Here is a 21,995-nt window from a genome sequence, read left to right as displayed (position 1 = left end):
GGATCACATCATTAGGAGAATGATGTGATTGACCTGGCCCATTCCGTTAGCTTAGCACTCGATCGTTTAGTATGTTGCTATTGCTTTCTTCATGACTTATACATGTTCCTATGACTATGAGATTATGCAACTCCCGTTTACCGGAGGAACACTTTGTGTGCTACCAAACGTCACAACGTAACTGGGTGATTATAAAGGTGCTCTACAGGTGTCTCCGAAGGTACTTGTTGGGTTGGCGTATTTCGAGATTAGGATTTGTCACTCCGATTGTCGGAGAGGTATCTCTGGGCCCTCTCGGTAATACACATCACTTAAGCCTTGCAAGCATTGCAACTAATGAGTTTGTTGCGAGATGATGTATTACAGAACGAGTAAAGAGACTTGCCGGTAACGAGATTGAACTAGGTATTGAGATACCGACGGTCGAATCTCGGGCTAGTAACGTACTGATGACAAAGGGAACAACGTATGTTGTTATGCGGTCTGACCGATAAAGATCTTCGTAGAATATGTGGGAGCCAATATGAGCATCCAGGTTCCGCTATTGGTTATTGACCGGAGACGTGTCTCGGTCATGTCTACATAGTTCTCGAACCCGTAGGGTCCGCACGCTTAACGTTTCGATGACAGTTATATTATGAGTTTATATGTTTTGATGTACCGAAGGTTGTTCGGAGTCCCGGATGTGATCACGGACATGACGAGGAGTCTCGAAATGGTCGAGACATAAAGATTGATATATTGTAAGCCTATGTTTGGATATCGGAAGTGTTCCGGGTGAAATCAGGATTTTACCGGAGTACCGGGAGGTTACCGGAACCCCCCGGCAACATAATGGGCCTTAGTGGGCCTAGGTGGAAGAGAGGAGAGGCGGCTAGTGCTGGGCCGCGCGCCCCTCCCCCTAGTCCGAATAGGAGAAGGAGAAGGGGGCGGTGCCCCCCTTCCTTCTTCTCCCTCTCCTCTTTCCCCCCTCCCAAGTCCTAATCCAACTAGGAAAAGGGGGGAGTCCTACTCCCGGTGGGAGTAGGACTCCTCCTGGCGCGCCCCAAGGCCGGCCGCACCTCTCCCCCTTTGATCCTTTATATACGGGGGCAGGGGGGCACCCCATAGACACAACAATTGATCATTGATCTCTTAGCCGTGTGCGGTGCCCCCCTCCACCATATTACACCTCGATAATATCGTAGCGGTGCTTAGGCAAAGCCCTGCATCGGTAGAACATCACCATCGTCACCACGCCGTCATGCTAACAAAACTCTCCCTCAACACTCGGCTGGATCGGAGTTCGAGGGACGTCATCGAGCTGAACGTGTGCTGAACTCGGAGGTGCCTTACGTTCGGTACTTGATCGGTCAGATCGTGAAGACGTAAGACTACATCAACCGCGTTGTGTTAACGCTTCTGCTTTCGGTCTACGAGGGTACGTGGACAACACTCTCCCCTCTCGTTGCTATGCATCACCATGATCTTGCATGTGCGTAGGATTTTTTTTTGAAATTACTACGTTCCCCAACAGTGGCATCCGAGCCTGGTTTTATGCGTAGATGTCATATGCACGAGCAGAACACAAGTGAGTTGTGGGCGATATAAGTCATACTGCTTACCAGCATGTCATACTTTGGTTCGGCGGTATTGTTGGATGAAGCGGCCCGGACCGACATTACGCGTACGCTTACACGAGACTGGTTCTTCCGACGTGCTTTGCACAGAGGTGGCTGGCGGGTGTCAATTTCTCCAACTTTAGTTGAACCGAGTGTGGCTACGCCCGGTCCTTGCGAAGGTTAAAACAGCACCAACTTGACAAACTATCGTTGTGGTTTTGATGCGTAGGTAAGAACGGTTCTTGCTAAGCCCGTAGCAGCCACGTAAAACTTGCAACAACAAAGTAGAGGACGTCTAACTTGTTTTTACAGGGCATGTTATGATGTGATATGGTCAAGACATGATGCTAAATTTTATTGTATGAGATGATCATGTTTTGTAACCGAGTTATCGGCAACTGGCAGGAGCCATATGGTTGTCGCTTTATTGTATGCAATGCAATCGCCATGTAATTGATTTACTTTATCACTAAGCGGTAGCGATAGTCGTAGAAGCAATAGTTGGCGAGACGACAACGATGCCACGATGGAGATCAAGGTGTCGCGCCGGTGACGATGGGGATCATGACGGTGCTTCGGAGATGGAGATCACAAGCACAAGATGATGATGGCCATATCATATCACTTATATTGATTGCATGTGATGTTTATCTTTTTATGCATCTTATCTTGCATTGATTGACGGTAGCATTATAAGATGATCCCTCACTAAATTATCAAAGTATAAGTGTTCTCCCTGAGTATGCATCGTTACGAAAGTTCTTCGTGCTGAGACACCACGTGATGATCGGGTGTGATAGGCTCTACGTTCAAATACAACGGGTGCAAAACAGTTGCACACGCGGAATACTCAGGTTAAACTTGACGAGCCTAGCATATAACAGATATGGCCTCGGAACACGGAGACCGAAAGGTCGAGCGTGAATCATATAGTAGATATGATCAACATAGTGATGTTCACCGTTGAAACTACTCCATCTCACGTGATGATCGGACATGGTTTAGTTGATATGGTTCACGTGATCACTTAGAGGATTAGAGGGATGTCTATCTAAGTGGGAGTTCTTAAGTAATATGATTAATTGAACTTGAATTTATCATGAACTTAGTACCTGATAGTATCTTGCTTGTCTATGTTAATTGTAGATAGATGGCCCGTGCTGATGTTCCGTTGAATTTTAATGCGTTCCTTGAGAAAGCAAAGTTGAAAGATGATGGTAGCAATTACACGGACTGGGTCCGTAACTTGAGGATTATCCTCATTGCTGCACAGAAGAATTACGTCCTGGAAGCACCGCTGGGTGCCAGGCCTGCTGCAGGAGCAACACCAGATGTTATGAACGTCTGGCAGAGCAAAGCTGATGACTACTCGATAGTTCAGTGTGCCATGCTTTACGGCCTAGAACCGGGTCTTCAACGACGTTTTGAACGTCATGGAGCATATGAGATGTTCCAGGAGTTGAAGTTAATATTTCAAGCAAATGCCCGGATTGAGAGATATGAAGTCACCAATAAGTTCTACAGCTGCAAGATGGAAGAGAATAGTTCTGTCAGTGAGCATATACTCAAAATGTCTAGGTATAACAATCACTTGATTCAACTGGGAGTTAATCTTCCGGATGATAGCGTCATTGACAGAATTCTTCAATCACTGCCACCAAGCTACAAGACCTTCGTGATGAACTATAACATGCAAGGGATGGATAAGACGATTCCCGAGCTCTTCGCAATGCTAAAGGATGCGGAGGTAGAAATCAAAAAGGAGCATCAAGTGTTGATGGTCAATAAGACCACTAGTTTCAAGAAAAATGGCAAAGGGAAGAAGAAGGGGAACTTCAAGAAGAACAGCAAGCAAGTTGCTGTTCAGGAGAAGAAACCCAAGTCTGGACCTAAGCCTGAGACTGAGTGCTTCTACTGCAAGCAGACTGGTCACTGGAAGGGGAACTGCCCCAAGTATTTGGCGGATAAGAAGGATGGCAAGGTGAACAAAGGTATATGTGATATACATGTTATTGATGTGTACCTTACTAATGCTCGCAGTAGCACCTGGGTATTTGATACGGGTTCTGTTGCTAATATTTGCAACTCGAAACAGGGGCTACGGATTAAGCGAAGATTGGCTAAGGACGAGGTGACGATGCGCGTGGGAAATGGTTCCAAAGTCGATGTGATCGTGGTCGGCACGCTACCTCTACATCTACCTTCAGGATTAGTTTTAGACCTAAATAATTGTTATTTGGTACCAGCGTTAAGCATGAACATTATATCTGGATCTTGTTTGATGCGAGACGGTTATTCATTTAAATCAGAGAATAATGGTTGTTCTATTTATATGAGTAATATCTTTTATGGTCATGCACCCTTGAAGAGTGGTCTATTTTTGTTGAATCTCGATAGTAGTGATACACATATTCATAATATTGAAGCCAGAAGATGCAGAGTTGATAATGATAGTGCAACTTATTTGTGGCACTGCCGTTTAGGTCATATCGGTGTAAAGCGCATGAAGAAACTCCATACTGATGGACTTTTGGAACCACTTGATTATGAATCACTTGGTACTTGTGAACCGTGCCTCATGGGCAAGATGACTAAAACACCGTTCTCCGGAACTATGGAGAGAGCAACATATTTGTTGGAAATCATACATACAGATGTATGTGGTTCGATGAATATTGAGGCTCGTGGCGGATATCGTTATTTTCTCACCTTCACAGATGATTTGAGCAGATATGGGTATATCTACTTAATGAAACACAAGTCTGAAACATTTGAAAAGTTCAAAGAATTTCAGAGTGAAGTTGAAAATCATCGTAACAAGAAAATAAAATTTCTACGATCTGATCGTGGAGGAGAATATTTGAGTTATGAGTTTGGTCTTCATTTGAAACAATGCGGAATAGTTTCGCAACTCACGCCACCCGGAACACCACAACGTAATGGTTTGTCCGAACGTCATAATCGTATTTTACTAGATATGGTGCGATCTATGATGTCTCTTACTGATTTACCGCTATCGTTTTGGGGTTATGCTTTAGAGACGGCTGCATTCACGTTAAATAGGGCACCATCGAAATCCGTTGAGACGACGCCTTATGAACTGTGGTTTGGCAAGAAACCAAAGTTGTCGTTTCTTAAAGTTTGGGGCTGCGATGCTTATGTGAAAAAACTTCAACCTGATAACCTCGAACCCAAATCGAAGAAATGTGTCTTCATAGGATACCCAAAGGAGACTGTTGGGTACACTTTCTATCACAGATCCGAAGGCAAAACTTTTGTTGCTAAATTCGGAAATTTTCTGGAGAGGGAGTTTCTCTCGAAAGAAGTGAGTGGGAGGAAAGTAGAACTTGATGAGGTAACTATACCTGCTCCCTTATTGGAAAGTAGTTCATCACAGAAACCGGTTTCTGCGACACCTACACCAATTAGTGAGGAAGTTAATGATGATGATCATGAAACTTCAGATCAAGTTATTACTGAACCTCGTAGGTCAACCAGAGTAAGATCCGCACCAGAGTGGTACGGTATTCCTGTTCTGGAGGTTATGTTACTAGACCATGACGAACCTACGAACTATGAAGAAGCGATGGTGAGCCCACATTCCGCAAAATGGCTTGAGGCCATGAAATCCGAGATGGGATCCATGTATGAGAACAAAGTATGGACTTTGGTTGACTTGCGTGATGATCGGCAAGCCATTGAAAATAAATGGATCTTCAAGAAGAAGACTGACGCTGACGGTAATGTTACTGTCTATAAAGCTCGACTTGTTGCGAAAGGTTTTCGACAAGTTCAAGGGATTGACTACGATGAGACCTTCTCACCCATAGCGATGCTTAAGTCTGTCCGAATCATGTTAGCAATTGCCGCATTTTATGATTATGAAATTTGGCAAATGGATGTCAAAACTGCATTCCTGAATGGATTTCTGGAAGAAGAATTGTATATGATGCAACCGCAAGGTTTTGTCGATCCAAAGGGAGCTAACAAAGTGTGCAAGCTCCAGCGATCCATTTATGGACTGGTGCAAGCCTCTCGGAGTTGGAATAAATGCTTTGATAGTGTGGTCAAAGCATTTGGTTTTGTACAGACTTTTGGAGAAGCCTGTATTTACAAGAAAGTGAGTGGGAGCTCTGTAGCATTTCTGATATTATATGTGGATGACATATTACTGATTGGAAATGATATAGAATTTCTGGATAGCATAAAGGGATACTTGAATAAGAGTTTTTCAATGAAAGACCTCGGTGAAGCTGCGTATATATTGGGCATCAAGATCTATAGAGATAGATCAAGACGCTTAATTGGACTTTCACAAAGCACATACCTTGACAAAGTTTTGAAGAAGTTCAAAATGGAACAAGCAAAGAAAGGGTTCTTGCCTGTGTTACAAGGTGTGAAGTTGAGTAAGACTCAATGCCCGACCACTGCAGAAGATAGAGAGAAGATGAAAGATGTTCCCTATGCTTCAGCCATAGGCTCTATCATGTATGCAATGCTGTGTACCAGACCTGATGTATGCCTTCCTATAAGTCTAGAAGGAAGGTACCAAAGTAATCCAGGAGTGGATCACTGGACAGCGGTCAAGAACATCCTGAAATACCTGAAAAGGACTAAGGATATGTTTCTCGTTTATGGAGGTGACAAAGAGCTCATCGTAAATGGTTACGTCGATGCAAGCTTTGACACTGATCCGGACGATTCTAAATCGCAAACCGGATACGTGTTTACATTGAACTGTTGAGCTGTCAGTTGGTGCAGTTCTAAACAAAGCGTCGTGGCGGGATCTACGTGTGAAGCGGAGTACATAGCTGCTTCGGAAGCAGCAAATGAAGGAGTCTGGATGAAGGAGTTCATATCCGATCTAGGTGTCATACCTAGTGCATCGGGTCCAATGAAAATCTTTTGTGACAATACTGGTGCAATTGCCTTAGCAAAGGAATCCAGATTTCACAAGAGAACCAAGCACATCAAAAGACGCTTCAATTCCATCCGGGATTTAGTCCAGGTGGGAGACATAGAAATTTGCAAGATACATACGGATCTGAATGTTGCAGACCCGTTGACTAAGCCTCTTCCACGAGCAAAACATGATCAGCACCAAGGCTCCATGGGTGTAAGAATCATTACTGTGTAATCTAGATTATTGACTCTAGTGCAAGTGGGAGACTGAAGGAAATATGCCCTAGAGGCAATAATAAAGTTATTATTTATTTCCTTATATCATAATAAATGTTTATTCTTCATGCTATAATTGTATTAACCGGAAACATAATACTTGTGTGAATACATAGACAAACAAAGTGTCACTAGTATGCCTCTACTAGACTAGCTCGTTGATCAAAGATGGTTATGTTTCCTAGCCATGGACAAAGAGTTGTCATTTGATTAACGGGATCACATCATTAGGAGAATGATGTGATTGACCTGACTCATTCCGTTAGCTTAGCACTCGATCGTTTAGTATGTTGCTATTGCTTTCTTCATGACTTATACATATTCCTATGACTATGAGATTATGCAACTCCCGTTTACCGGAGGAACACTTTGTGTGCTACCAAACGTCACAACGTAACTGGGTGATTATAAAGGTGCTCTACAGGTGTCTCCGAAGGTACTTGTTGGGTTGGCGTATTTCGAGATTAGGATTTGTCACTCCGATTGTCGGAGAGGTATCTCTGGGCCCTCTCGGTAATACACATCACTTAAGCCTTGCAAGCATTGCAACTAATGAGTTTGTTGCGAGATGATGTATTACAGAACGAGTAAAGAGACTTGCCGGTAACGAGATTGAACTAGGTATTGAGATACCGACGATCGAATCTCGGGCTAGTAACATAGCGATGACAAAGGGAACAACGTATGTTGTTATGCGGTCTGACCGATAAAGATCTTCGTAGAATATGTGGGAGCCAATATGAGCATCCAGGTTCCGCTATTGGTTATTGACCGGAGACGTGTCTCGGTCATGTCTACATAGTTCTCGAACCCGTAGGGTCCGCACGCTTAATGTTTTGATGACAGTTATATTATGAGTTTATATGTTTTGATGTACCGAAGGTTGTTCGGAGTCCCGGATGTGATCACGGACATCACGAGGAGTCTCGAAATGGTCGAGACATAAAGATTGATATATTGGAAGCCTATGTTTGGATATCGGAAGTGTTCCGGGTGAAATCGGGATTTTACCGGAGTACAGGGAGGTTTCCGGAACCCCCCGGCAACATAATGGGCCTTAGTGGGCCTAGGTGGAAGAGAGGAGAGGCGGCTGGGGCTGGGCCGCGCGCCCCTCCCCCCTAGTCTGAATACGACAAGGAGAAGGGGGCGGCGCCCCCCTTCCTTCTTCTCCCTCTCCTCTTTCCCCCCTCCCAAGTCCTAATCCAACTAGGAAAAGGGGGGGAGTCCTACTCCCGGTGGGAGTAGGACTCCTCCTGGCGCGCCCCAAGGCTGGCCGCACCTCTCCCCCTTTGATCCTTTATATACGGGGGCAGGGGGGCACCCCATAGACACAACAATTGATCATTGATCTCTTAGCCGTGTGCGGTGCCCCCCTCCACCATATTACACCTCGATAATATTGTAGCGGTGCTTAGGCGAAGCCCTGCGTCGGTAGAACATCATCATCGTCACCACGCCGTCGTGCTGATGAAACTCTCCCTCAACACTCGGCTGGATCGGAGTTCGAGGGACGTCATCGAGCTGAACGTGTGCTGAACTCGGAGGTGCCGTACGTTCGGTACTTGATCGGTCGGATCGTGAAGACGTACGACTACATCAACCGCGTTGTGTTAACGCTTCCGCTTTCGGTCTACGAGGGTACGTGGACAACACTCTCCCCTCTTGTTGCTATGCATCACCATGATCTTGCGTGTGCGTAGGAAATTTTTTGAAATTACTACGTTCCCCAACAATTATTGCCTCTAGGGCATATTTCCTTCAGTCTCCCACTTGCACTAGAGTCAATAATTTAGATTACACAGTAATGATTCTAACACCCATGGAGTCTTGGTGCTGATCATGTTTTGCTCGTGGAAGAGGCTTAGTCAACGGGTCTGCAACATTCAGATCCGTATGTATCTTGCAAATCTCTATGTCTCCCACCTGGACTTGATCCCGGATGGAATTGAAGAGTCTCTTGATGTGCTTGGTTCTCTTGTGAAATCTGGATTCCTTTGCCAAGGCAATTGCACCAGTATTGTCACAAAAGATTTTCATTGGACCCGATGGACTAGGTATGACACCTAGATCGGATATGAACTCCTTCATCCAGACTCCTTCATTTGCTGCTTTCGAAGCAGCTATGTACTCCGCTTCACACGTAGATCCCGCCACGACGCTTTGTTTAGAACTGCACCAACTTACAGCTCCACCATTCAATATAAACACGTATCCGGTTTGCGATTTAGAATCGTCCGGATCAGTGTCAAAGCTTGCATCGACGTAACCATTTACGACGAGCTCTTTGTCACCTCCATAAACGAGAAACATATCCTTAGTACTTTTCAGGTATTTTAGGATGTTCTTGACCGCTGTCCAGTGATCCACCCCTGGATTACTTTGGTACCTCCCTGCTAAGCTAATAGCAAGGCACACATCAGGTCTGGTACACAACATTGCATACATGATAGAGCCTATGGCTGAAGCATAGGGAACACCTTCCATTTTCTCTCTATCTTCTGCAGTGGTCGGGCATTGAGTCTGACTCAACTTCACACCTTGTAACACAGGCAAGAACCCTTTCTTTGCTTGATCCATTTTGAACTTTTTCAAAATTTTGTCAAGGTATGTGCTTTGTGAAAGTCCAATTAAGCATCTTGATCCATCTCTACAGATCTTGATGCCCAATATGTAAGCAGCTTCACCGAGGTCTTTCATTGAAAAACTCTTATTCAAGTATCCTTTTATACTATCCAGAAATTCTATATCATTTTCAATCAACAATATGTCATCCACATATAATATTAGAAATGCTACAGAGTTACCACTCACTTTCTTGTAAATACAGGCTTCTCCAAAAGTTTGTATAAAACCATATGCTTTGATCACACTATCAAAACGTTTATTCCAACTCCGAGAGGATTGCACCAGTCCATAAATGGATTGCTGGAGCTTGCACACTTTGTTAGCACCCTTTGGATCGACAAAACCTTCTGGTTGCATCATATACCACTCTTCTTCTAGAAATCCATTCAGGAATGCAGTTTTGACATCCATTTGCCAAATTTCATAATCATAAAATTCGGCAATTGCTAACATGATTCGGACAGACTTAAGCATCGCTATAGGTGAGAAAGTCTCATCGTAGTCAACCCCTTGAACTTGTCGAAAACCTTTCACAACAAGTCGAGCTTTGTAGACAGTAACATTACTGTCAGCATCAGTCTTCTTCTTGAAGATCCATTTATTCTCTATGGCTTGCTGATCATCGGGCAAGTCAACCAAAGTCCACACTTTGTTCTCATACATGGATCCCATCTCAGATTTCATGGCTTCAAGCCATTTTGCGGAATCTGGGCTCACCATCGCTTCTTCATAGTTCGTAGGTTCGCCATGGTCAAGTAACATGACCTCCAGAATAGGATTACCGTACCACTCTGGTGCGGATCTAACTCTGGTTGACCTACGAGGTTCGGTAGTAACTTGATCTGAAGTTTCTTGATCAATATCATTAATTTCCTCACTAATTGGTGTAGGTGTCACAGGAACCGGTTTTTGTGATGAACTACTTTCCATTAAGGGAGCAGGTACAGTTACCTCATCAAGTTCTACTTTCCTCCCACTCACTTCTTTCGAGAGAAACTCCTTCTCTACAAAGGATCCATTCTTAGCAACAATTGTCTTGCCTTCGGATCTGTGATAGAAGGTGTACCCAACAGTTTCCTTTGGGTATCCTATGAAGACACATTTCTCCGATTTGGGTTCGAGCTTATCAGGTTGAAGCTTTTACACATAAGCATCGCAGCCCCAAACTTTAAGAAATGACAACTTTGGTTTCTTGCCAAACCACAGTCATAAGGCGTCGTCTCAACGGATTTCGATGGTGCCCTATTTAACGTGAATGCAGCCGTCTCTAAAGCATAACCCCAAAATGATAGTGGTAAATCAGTAAGAGACATCATAGATCGCACCATATCTAGTAAAGTATGATTACAACGTTCGGACACACCATTACGCTGTGGTGTTCCGGGTGGCGTGAGTTGCGAAACTATTCCGCATTTTTTCAAATGTAGACCAAACTCGTAACTCAAATATTCTCCTCCACGATCAGATCGTAGAAACTTTATTTTCTTGTTACGATGATTTTCCACTTCACTCTGAAATTCTTTGAACTTTTCAAATGTTTCAGACTTATGTTTCATTAAGTAGATATACCCATATCTGCTCAAATCATCTGTGAAGGTGAGAAAATAACGATACCCGTCGCGAGCCTCAATATTCATCGGACCACATACATCAGTATGTATAATTTCCAATAAATCTGTTGCTCGCTCCATTGTTCCGGAGAACGGCGTTTTTGTCATCTTGCCCATGAGGCATGGTTCGCAAGTACCAAGTAATTCCATAAGTCCATCAGTATGGAGTTTCTTCATGCGCTTTACACCAATATGACCCAAACGGCAGTGCCACAAATAAGTTGCACTATCATTATCAACTTTGCATCTTTTGGCTTCAACATTATGAATATGTGTATTACTACTATCGAGATTCAATACAAATAGACCACTCTTCAAGGGTGCATGACCATAAAAGATATTACTCATATAAATAGAACAACCATTATTCTCATATTTAAATGAATAACCGTCTCGCATCAAACAAGATCCAGATATAATGTTCATGCTTAACGCTGGCACCAAATAACAATTATTCAGGTCTAAAACTAATCCCGAAGGTAGATGTAGAGGTAGCGTGCCGACGGCGATCACATCGACTTTGGAACCATTTCCCACGCGCATCGTCACCTCGTCCTTAGCCAATCTTCGCTCAATCCGTAGTCCCTGTTTTGAGTTGCAAATATTAGCAACAGCACCAGTATCAAATACCCAGGTGCTACTGCGAGCTTTAGTAAGGTACACATCAATAACATGTATATCACATATACCTTTATTCACCTTGCCATCCTTCTTATCCGCCAAATACTTGGGGCAGTTCTGCTTCCAATGACCAGTCACTTTGTAGTAGAAGCACTCAGTCTCAGGTCCAGACTTAGGTTTCTTCTCCTGAGCAGCAACTTGTTTGCCGTTATTCTTGAAGTTCCCCTTCTTCTTCCCTTTACCCTTTTTCTTGAAACTGGTGGTCTTGTTGACCATCAACACTTGATGCTCCTTTTTTATTTCTACCTCCGCAGCCTTTAGCATTGCGAAGAGCTCGGGAATTGTCTTATCCATCCCTTGCATATTATAGTTCATCACGAAGCTCTTGTAGCTTAGTGGCAGTGATTGAAGAATTCTGTCAATGACACTATCATACGGAAGATTAACTCCCAGTTGAATCAAGTGATTGTTATACCCAGACATTTTGAGTATATGTTCACTGACAGAACTATTCTCCTCCATCTTGCAGCTGTAGAACTTATTGGAGACTTCATATCTCTCAATCCGAGAATTTGCTTGAAATATTAACTTCAACTCCTGGAACATCTCATATGCTCCATGACGTTCAAAATGTCGCTGAAGTCCCGGTTCTAAGCCGTAAAGTATGGCACACTGAACTATCGAGTAGTCATCAACACGCGACTGCCAGGCATTCACAATGTATGCAGTTGCCGGCGCGGGTGGTACACCTAGCGGTGCTTCCAGGACGTAATTCTTCTGTGCAGCAATGAGGATAATCCTCAAGTTACGGACCCAGTCCGTGTAATTGCTACCATCATCTTTCAACTTTGCTTCCTCAAGGAACGCATTAAAATTCAACGGAACAATAGCACGGGCCATCTATCTACAACAACATAGACAAGCAAAATACTATTAGGTACTAAGTTCATGATAAATTTAAGTTCAATTAATCATATTACTTAAGAACTCCCACTTAGATAGACATCCCTCTAACCATCTAAGTGATCACGTGATCCAATTCAACTAAACCATAACCGATCATCACGTGAGATGGAGTAGTTTTCAATGGTGAACATCACTATGTTGATCATATCTACTATATGATTCACGCTCGACCTTTCGGTCTCAGTGTTCCGAGGCCATATCTGCATATGCTAGGCTCGTCAAGTTTAACCCGAGTATTTCTGCGTGTGCAAAACTGGCTTGCACCCGTTGTAGATGAACGTTGAGCTTATCACACCCGATCATCACGTGGTGTCTCGGCACGACGAACTTTGGCAACGGTGCATACTCAGGGAGAACACTTTTACCTTGAAATTTAGTGAGAGATCATCTTATAATGCTACCGTCAATCAAAGCAGAATAAGATGCATAAAGGATAAACATCACATGCAATCAATATAAGTGATATGATATGGCCATCATAATCTTGTGCCTTTGACCTCCATCTCCAAAGCACCGTCATGATCACCATCGTCATAGGCGCGACACCTTGATCTCCATTGTAGCATCGTTGTCGTCTCGCCAACTATTGCTTCTACGACTATCGCTACCGCTTAGTGATAAAGTAAAGCAATTACAGGGCGATTGCATTGCATACAATAAAGCGACAACCATATGGCTCCTGCCAGTTGCCGATAATTCCGTTACAAAACATGATCATCTCATACAATAAAATATAGCATCATGCCTTGACCATATCATATCACAACATACCCTGCAAAAACAAGTTCGACGTCCTCTACTTTGTTGTTGCAAGTTTTACGTGGCTGCTACGGGCTGAGCAAGAACCGTTCTTACCTACGCATCAAAACCACAACGATATTTCGTCAAGTTAGTGATGTTTTAACCTTCAACAAGGACCGGGCGTAGTCACACTCGGTTCAACTAAAGTTGGAGAAACAGACACCCGCCAGCCACCTTTGTGCAAAGCACGTCGGTAAAACCAGTCTCGCGTAAGCGTACGCGTAATGTCGGTTCGGGCCACTTCATCCAACAATACCGCCGAACCAAAGTATGACATGCTGGTAAGCAGTATGACTTGTATCGCCCACAACTCACTTGTGTTCTACTCGTGCATATAACATCTACGCATAAACCTGGCTCGGATGCCACTGTTGGGTAACGTAGTAATTTCAAAAAAATTCTACGCACACGCAAGATCATGGTGATGCATAGCAACGAGAGGGGAGAGTGTGTCCACGTACCCTCGTAGACCGAAAGCGGAAGCGTTATGACAACGCGGTTGATGTAGTCGTACGTCTTCACGATCGACCGATCCTCAGTACCGTATGTACGGCACCTTCGTGTTCTGCACACGTTCAGCTTGGAGACGTCCCGCGAACTCACGATCCAGTAGAGCTTCGCCGGAGAGTTTCGTCAGCACGACGGCGTGATGACGGTGATGAACATGCTACCGACGCAGGGCTTCGCCTAAGCACCGCTACGATATTACCGAGGTGGATTATGGTGGAGGGGGGCACCGCACACGGCTAAGAGATCAATGATCAATTGTTGTGTCTTGGGGTGCCCCCTGCCCCCGTATATAAAGGAGCTAGGGGGAGGCGGCCGGCCAGGAGGAGGGCGCACCAAGGGGGGAGTCCTACTCCCACCGGGAGTAGGACTCCTCCTTTCCTAGTAGGAGTAGGAGAAGGGGGAAGGAGGAGAGAGAGGGGAAGGAATGGGGGGCGCCGCCCCCCCCCCCCCTCCTTGTCCAATTCGGACTAGAGGGGAGGGGGCGCGCGGCCTGCCCTGGCCGCCCCTCCTCTTCTCCACTAAGGCCCAATAGGCCCATTACACTCCCCGGGGGGTTCCGGTAACCCCCCGTTACCCCGGTAAATGTTCGAAACCTCCCGAAACACTTCCGGTGTCCAAACATAATCGTTTAATATATCGATCTTTACGTCTCGACCATTTCGAGACTCCTCGTCATGTCCGTGATCATATCCGGGACTCCGAACTACCTTCGGTACATCAAAACACATAAACTCATAATACCGAACGTTAAGCGTGCGGACCCTACGGGTTCGAGAACTATGTAGACATGACCGAGACACGTCTCCGGTCAATAACCAATAGCGGAACCTGGATGCTCATATTGGCTCCCACATATTCTACGAAGATCTTTATCGGTCAAACTGCATAACAACATACGTTGTTCCCTTTGTCATCGGTATGTTATTTGCCCGAGATTCGATCGTCGGTATCTCAATACCTAGATCAATCTCGTTACCGGCAAGTCTCTTTACTCGTTCCGTAATGCATCATCCCGTAACTAACTCATTAGCCACATTGCTTGCAAGGCTTATAGTGATGTGCATTACCGAGAGGGCCCAGAGATACCTCTCCGACAATCGAAGTGACAAATCCTAATCTCGATCTATGCCGACTCAACAAGTACCATCGGAGACACCTGTAGAGCACCTTTATAATCACCCAGTTACGTTGTGACGTTTGGTAGCACACAAAGTGTTCCTCCGGTAATCGGGAGTTGCATAATCTCATAGTCATAGGAACATGTATAAGTCATGAAGAAAGCAATAGCAGTAAACTAAACGATCAAGTGCTAAGCTAACGGAATGGGTCAAGTCAATCACATCATTCTTCTAATGATGTGATCCCGTTTATCAAATGACAACTCACGTCTATGGTTAGGAAACATAACCATCTTTGATCAACGAGCTAGTCTAGTAGAGGCATACTAGTGACACTCTGTTTGTCTATGTATTCACACATGTATTATGTTTCCGGTTAATACAATTCTAGCATGAATAATAAACATTTATCATGAAATAAGAAAATAAATAATAACTTTATTATTGCCTCTAGGGCATATTTCCTTCACTTTTCTGCCAGGGGAGATGGCACAAGCTCCGTGGTTTTGTCGTCTCTCTCGGTCTTTCCAAACTTTCCTCATGGTTGCGGACATGTGCATGTAGCAAGGAGCCCAAAAGCTACAGGAGTTGGGCTGGAACTTTTGGGCAGCATAACTTGCTGTACCAGAGCATTCATGGACTGGAGAAGAAGATTGAATCGGAAGACCACTCAAGGCACCTTGAGATTCCAGAGAATGTCAAGAAGCTGGTGTTCAAAAATATGTGCAGATGGTTCTTCGGTCTTCCTGCAAAGCCTCAAATTGGTGCTGATGGGAAAAAAGATGAACAAGCTGCAAAGGCCATGACCATACCCTACGAGCCTATGGAGTCAGACGGAGATATGAGGTTCCTTCATGAATTTCAGAGGTCATCATCATCTGGCACATCGCCACAGACATTTTCCTCATGAGCACCACCCATATCATCACGGAAGCAGCTTCCCAAGAACATGTGAAGGCGATCAAGGTGACGTCTGATTACATGACGTTCCTTGCCACCGCATGCCCCCACATGGTACCGGGCCTTGACCGCAGCCTGTACGAGATTACCCACCGTGCTCTGGAGGAGTTGAGGAGCGCCATGGAGTTGGAGACCATTTCCAGTAGACCCAATGGGTATACTAGTTCAACAGAAGAATTTGTTGAGTGGATGCTGCATAGGTTAATGCCACATAATATTGCGAATACTACCATCCGGGTAGGAACTGACCTCGCCCAGGTGCTGCTAAGCCTACTGTGCAAAACTACCAAAAATGCCATGCCTACCTGGATCCTTACATGGTTTGCACACTGGATCCCACGTTTGGCTTATCCTCCTGTAAGGGGTATAGGTGATATTTTGGAGTTCATCTTTGATGCCTGGGTGGGTCTGCTTGTCCAGGCGTCCATCCGATGCAGCAGGGAGTCCCATGCCAAGCAACTCGGCCGTGGTGGTGACCTAACAACCATCGTGTGGATGATGGCGAAGCACGCAAGAGATTAGTACTGTCAAACCAAGTATCATATCCTTCTTCCTCTGCAATAACTTTGTTGTGATGCTTCTCATCTCACCAGCTGCTGGCAAATGTGTACCCTCTCTCTGTCCGAAGTTGTACTCATGTATCTCTGGTTTGGCCGTCCTATGTTGTTATGCTTTCCTCTGCATTATTATGCAAATAATTTGATGTGTCTGAATCTTGAGTTACTACCACATTCATTAACTGATCACTCCGCTCAGTTGTGATTAATGATTTTTTGTGAAAATGTTAGCGAAAGAAATATGCAAAAAGGGGTATAAAGAAATCTAAAAATAGACAAAACCATTGGGGCTATCATATTCCACCACAATATCAAATGCAGCCTTAATCCATTACCCTGTTTGGATAGTGTAATTTTATTATGTGCTTAGCGGTATTTAGCTCGGCAATGAATGGTCACACAAATTTTTCCCCGGAAAACCAAATCGCTGAGTCGGTAAATTGAGTTATTGCTGTGGCAAGTGAGGGGGCCTATATAGCGTTTGAACATATGGTCTACAAGCAAAGATGAAGAAGACATAGTGTTCCAGTTTACAGCAATTTACAGAAAAGACGAAACTGCTAAGAGATACATAGTGTTCCAGTTTTTCTTTATCTTTGCTTAACAGTTTCTTTTTTTGGTTCTTGTGGTTGATGCTATAATCCTGGCCGGTTGATAACTTTGTTGATTCAAAGCAGGGCTTGAGTTGAGCCTTCGTTCTAAAATAAACCTTATGCTGTGGGAAATTACAGTAAAACAGATGACAGGATATAATACTTAGAAAATAAGTGACTAAACAACGACCAATACTGTAAAAGAAATGGCAGTTTTACACGTCCCATGGACCAAAACGAATGTGATGCTGCACCAGACAGGTCACTCAACCAAGCAATATTTCTATCGACACACACACACTTAACTATAGCCAGCGAACAGACAACCAAAAACTTCGCCCTGCGCTTTTGCCCTCTATGCTGCCGCGTAGTGTGATTGTTTCGTTTCATCTTGTGATTTCCTGGAAAGAAAACATCAACTGGCAAGTGATGATATATACTGATTACGTGTAGTTAAATGGCTTACTATATGGTCGACAACAGATAGATGTTATATTCTAAATGAGAAAACGAAACCATATAAGATCAAACCAACAAAAGCAGAACACTGTAAACTTGGCAGATAATACGAGAATCCTGCAGATAAATATTGAGCACAAATAGCAGCTTACACGCCTCTAATAGAATCCTGCACTTGACAGGTCACTCAACCAAGCAATAGTACTATATCAACCAATGTCTGACAGTAAACCACCAGACTCAACATAGGAGCAAACTAACGACACAAGAATGAAAAGGTAAATAACGCTTGCGGTTCCACTACTCGCGGTTTCATCACTTCTTCTCCTCCCGCTCACGGTTCCACTGCTCGATCTTGGCCCTGCGCTCCTCGCTGTTCTCCCTGGCTGGAGGGCTCCTTCCACGTCGTGGCGGGCTGCCACCATACCTGCGCCTTGGTCCATCATCATACCTGTCATGCCTGCCACCACCTCCACCCCTGCCGCCACCACGGTAACCGCCACCACCACCACCATGATAGCCACCCCCATCACCTCCACGGTAGCCACCACCACCACCTCCACGGTAACCGCCACCATCACCTCCATCGCCTCCACGGTAACCGCCACCGCCACCACGGTATTCATCCCGGCCATCACGGCGGAAGTCGCCACCACGGTCACGGTTGTCCCTCCTGTGCTGTGGGCTCGGGCTGCGGCTCCTCCCGTGGCTCCTCCTGGAACGCCCACCATATAGCTTCCTCCTGAGCTCCCTACCAATCTGCTTCACGTGCATGAAGTTGCAGTAGCCACCACGGTTGCAGCTGTTCTCCTCAAACTGCCTGCAGGTAGCCTCACGGAAGTCCGTGACAGGGGAGTACTCCACGATGATCGGGCGACCAGAGTAGAAGCGGCCTTGGAGGGCGTTGTGAGCAGCCACTGCCTGCTCTTCCTCCCTGAACTGGACATAGACATTCCCGATCATGTGGTCAGCAAGGTTGTCACACACGTTCAGGGTCTCAACCTCACCAAACTTGCTCAGCTCCTCGTAGATATCCTCATAGAAGTCCTCAAAGTGCTCCTGCATCTTCTCTGGAGCAATAGCCACACCTTGGGCATCAACTCCAGGGGTGATCATATCAGGTCGCTGGTACATGTTAGCAAGCACAATAGTTGGCGATGTGGTTGGCCTGTTGTGCAGACGGGAGCAACGATCCCCATGACGGCAAGCTCCAATCTTGAAGTAAAAGGGGCAGTTGACCCTATCCTTCTCCGTGCCAAAAATTGAAGCCAAGTGCTCCGCCATTGTTTTGGGAGCACTTCAGATGATGCTGAAGCTGCACAAAACAAAGATAAGAACAGCATCAGAAATTCTTATCTAGAAGAAAAGAATCTATGTGCTTAAAAATACATTATTGGGTTCTCTGGCAAGAACAGGGAGCAAGGAATACTGGAATACCTCAATTAAGGTCGTCACAGTGCATTACAGAAGACAAAATATCGATGGGAACATATAGGATTAAACCAACCAGGCTCACAAGACCTATGTATCTTTTTTAATATCACCAACATGTACAATTCCTGTGAATTTACCCCTGTAACGCTCACTGTTTGGTTGGAACATTATAAAGCACAAGCTATTCCCAGTCCATTTTTAACCTAATCTGCACACTTATTCAAAATCGTTAATATTATAGCAACAAGCTCAATAGAAAGAAGACCAGAAGAATCATGATCAACTTCAGGCATCATCAGGACTAGATCTGCTCCTAGTAAACTGATCAATTTTTTAACCTAAAGCTGCACACCGTTGAAAACGGTTAAACCAGAAATAAAGAGATGAAGTGTTCCTCCCACTAGAGTGTTAGTGTTTCTCCCCCTGCAACTGCAAAAAGAGACCAAACAACATAGCACAAAAGAAATAACTTTTTGCCTGTTGCACGAGGGCACTCCTTCTGGGTTGCAGGCCTTGTTATATCCGCCAGACAAAGATTACTATACGATCCGTTTTAAAACCTAATCTGCACACCGTTTTAGAATATTAATCTTTGATTGAAGAGAACAGCCCAAAACAAACAAAAAAGAAGTACCAACCAGAACAGCATAGATGCACACATAATTTAAAGCAGACTGCTGCATACATGTTCACAAACCTCTTGTAATCCAGTAAAAGGTGTGTCTAAATCGTAAAACCCCAAACTCCACTAAACAAGGCCACTCGTATACACCTGACCTAAGAACCACCCAGGTATCCCGTCAAACAAGCACTTCTAGCCGCACGAAAGGATACAACAAAGAGGACACAACAGCAGCAGAGTAGGCCAGCAACAGCTGTTGCAGCATAGTAGATGGAAAGAATATAGCTTCAACATCCTTAACCTGACAAATTTTCAGCATCTACTGCTGACCATAGATTTAGCCCCCCTCAATACCATCAAGGGTATTTCAACATAGAATTTGCATAGCCCTACATTCAATTCCCATGTTAGTTAATCTTGGCATATTCCCTACTTATACTAGGAAGTCCCGACCCAGCAGCAAAATTTGGGGAGCGATTTATTCTACAAATTGAATATAAATTCAGTTTCCCCTGCACTATTTAGTAGTTAATATAAAGAACAAAGAATTTGCAGAACCCTAGATTCAATTAGGATGATATTTACAACAGAACTGAGGGATCGATTTATTTGCTCTAGGAATCTCACGAGGGACGCCTACCAGTTAATAGCAACAATCTTCCAGCACAGGAATTGCAAAACCCTAGATTCAATTCCCCTATCGCTTAACCTCGGGTTATTCCCAGCCGAAATCTCCCGAACCAATTCGGGCGCAACGATCTATTTGCTCCCGAGAGACATGCAAAAACTACTGCATCCGACATCTACCAGGCGCAAATCGACAAATCGTCCAACGAGAACGCGGAAAAATCTAGCGCCAAACCTAGATCGGCCGCCGAGAGGAAGACGGGGGCAGCAGACAGACAATCTGGGGGTCGGGCGGACACGCACCTCGGGAGCGGGAGGACGGCGGCTATCCTCTCGATCGATCCGGCGGCTTCGCTGCCGCGGCCGCTGGTTGACGGAGGAGGCGCACCTGACCTGGCTGTGGCGGCGCGGCGGAGGAGGCAGAGAGGGGTCGGGGCGGATGGGGAGGGTCCGCGTAAATATAGCCTGGTGGGAAGGGAGAGCACGAGCGGCGGAGCGCGTGGCTCGTCTCGGGCCGTACGATCGGGGACCGATGGCTGACGTTGGCGGATGCGTTTGGAAACAAATTTCAGGGTCTTGCTTTTCTCGTCATCAAAGGAAAGGAAATAAAAAAGCTACCCTCCCATCCTCTCAACGTGGATTCCTTCTTCGCGTACTCAATTGGCCGATGACACACTAATGGTCATGAAGGGGGATATTCAGCAAGCAAGTACAGAGTCAAGATACGTGTTTTCTCTTTGGTTAGCGACCGGGAACCCTAGCCATCGCCGTCTTTCGGCAACTCCTCTCCATCGTCGACCTCTTGTTCGTCCGTGGTGAGGGAGGTCGAGGTCGACGATGGAGAGGGCGGGGGGCGGGGGGGGGGGGGGGGGGGGGTCGCCGTATCCCGTGCGTGCGGATCGTTTTAGCTTTAGGTTCTAGGCCCCTGGTAGCTTAGAGTTTTTGGATCGTTCAACGTCTTGGCTTCGGCGGCGGCAACGGCGATGCTGAATAAAGAAGCTCCAGATTCTTCTCCGATGAGGCGATCATCTCTATGGTCGGTGATGGATTTGGGAACCAGTCTGTTCAAGCGGGGATCTCATGGCAGCAGCGGCATCCTTGTAGTGGACATATGTCCTCGGGCTTCGTTGTTGCCACGGCATCTACTCAACGTCAGCGTGGAGCTTTGGAGGTAGTCTAGGAGCGTATGCAGACTGTGCTCTGCATTGATGACATCTTGAAGACGGACGTGTGCTGGGTTCGTGGTTGATAGATGGCAGGTATGGTTTCCTCCTTTGGCGTCTTAGTCATGGTGGGTGCCAGGTCCGGAATTTGATGGCCTGTTCGGGGTGCTGCCCCGGTCTAATTCGGCAATGACTTCACTTTTCGTGAGCCATCTTGGAGGTCCGCAAAGCTGCATATCAGCGATGGAGCCGCATCGAGCTCGGGTGAGAAGGTGTTCCGTCATTTTGTGGGAAAAAATGTTCTTGATATGTACTCCCTCCGTCCCAAAATTCTTGTCTTACATTTGTCTAAATACGGATGTATCAAGTCAACGTGACTTGATACATCCGTATCTAGACAAATGTAAGACAAGAATTTTGGGACGGAGGGAGTAACAGGCGACCGCAACACTCCCATCGTGTTTGTTGGGCTGGCCCAACTGTTCACGGATTTGCAAAAAGTTTATCAATTTTGAAAAAAAATCACTTGATTTACCAGAAAGTTTCTAAA

The 21,995-nt window shown here is 45.3% G+C and overlaps 1 protein-coding gene across 3 annotated transcripts; it reads right to left on the bottom strand.

The window, feature by feature from the left end:
* Positions 1-17,703: 17,703 nt before the first annotated feature.
* On the bottom strand, positions 17,704-20,817 carry LOC109771533 (splicing factor U2af small subunit B). 3 transcript variants are annotated; one of them, XM_040391383.3, is made up of 3 exons: positions 20,586-20,720; positions 19,037-19,598; positions 17,704-18,914 (listed from the first exon to the last, which is right to left on the bottom strand). In XM_040391383.3, the coding sequence occupies exon 3, from the start codon at positions 18,881-18,883 to the stop codon at positions 17,915-17,917; it is 969 nt and encodes a 322-aa protein (XP_040247317.1). In that variant the 5' UTR covers positions 18,884-18,914; positions 19,037-19,598; positions 20,586-20,720; the 3' UTR covers positions 17,704-17,914. The 3 variants fall into 3 exon arrangements, with proteins under 3 accessions (XP_040247317.1, XP_020185816.1, XP_020185814.1); XM_020330227.4 differs by having other exon boundaries at positions 19,511-19,598; XM_020330225.4 differs by lacking the exon at positions 19,037-19,598 and having other exon boundaries at positions 20,586-20,817.
* Positions 20,818-21,995: the final 1,178 nt, after the last annotated feature.

Source organism: Aegilops tauschii, chromosome 1 (genome assembly GCF_002575655.3).
Source record: "Aegilops tauschii subsp. strangulata cultivar AL8/78 chromosome 1, Aet v6.0, whole genome shotgun sequence".
Taxonomy (NCBI): domain Eukaryota; kingdom Viridiplantae; phylum Streptophyta; class Magnoliopsida; order Poales; family Poaceae; genus Aegilops; species Aegilops tauschii.
This window is presented reverse-complemented; position numbering and strand designations above follow the sequence as displayed.

Excerpts from the sequence above, each read along its gene's own strand:
- LOC109771533 (XM_020330225.4), bottom strand. The coding sequence starts at position 18,883 with ATGGCGGAGCACTTGGCTTCAATTTTTGGCACGGAGAAGGATAGGGTC.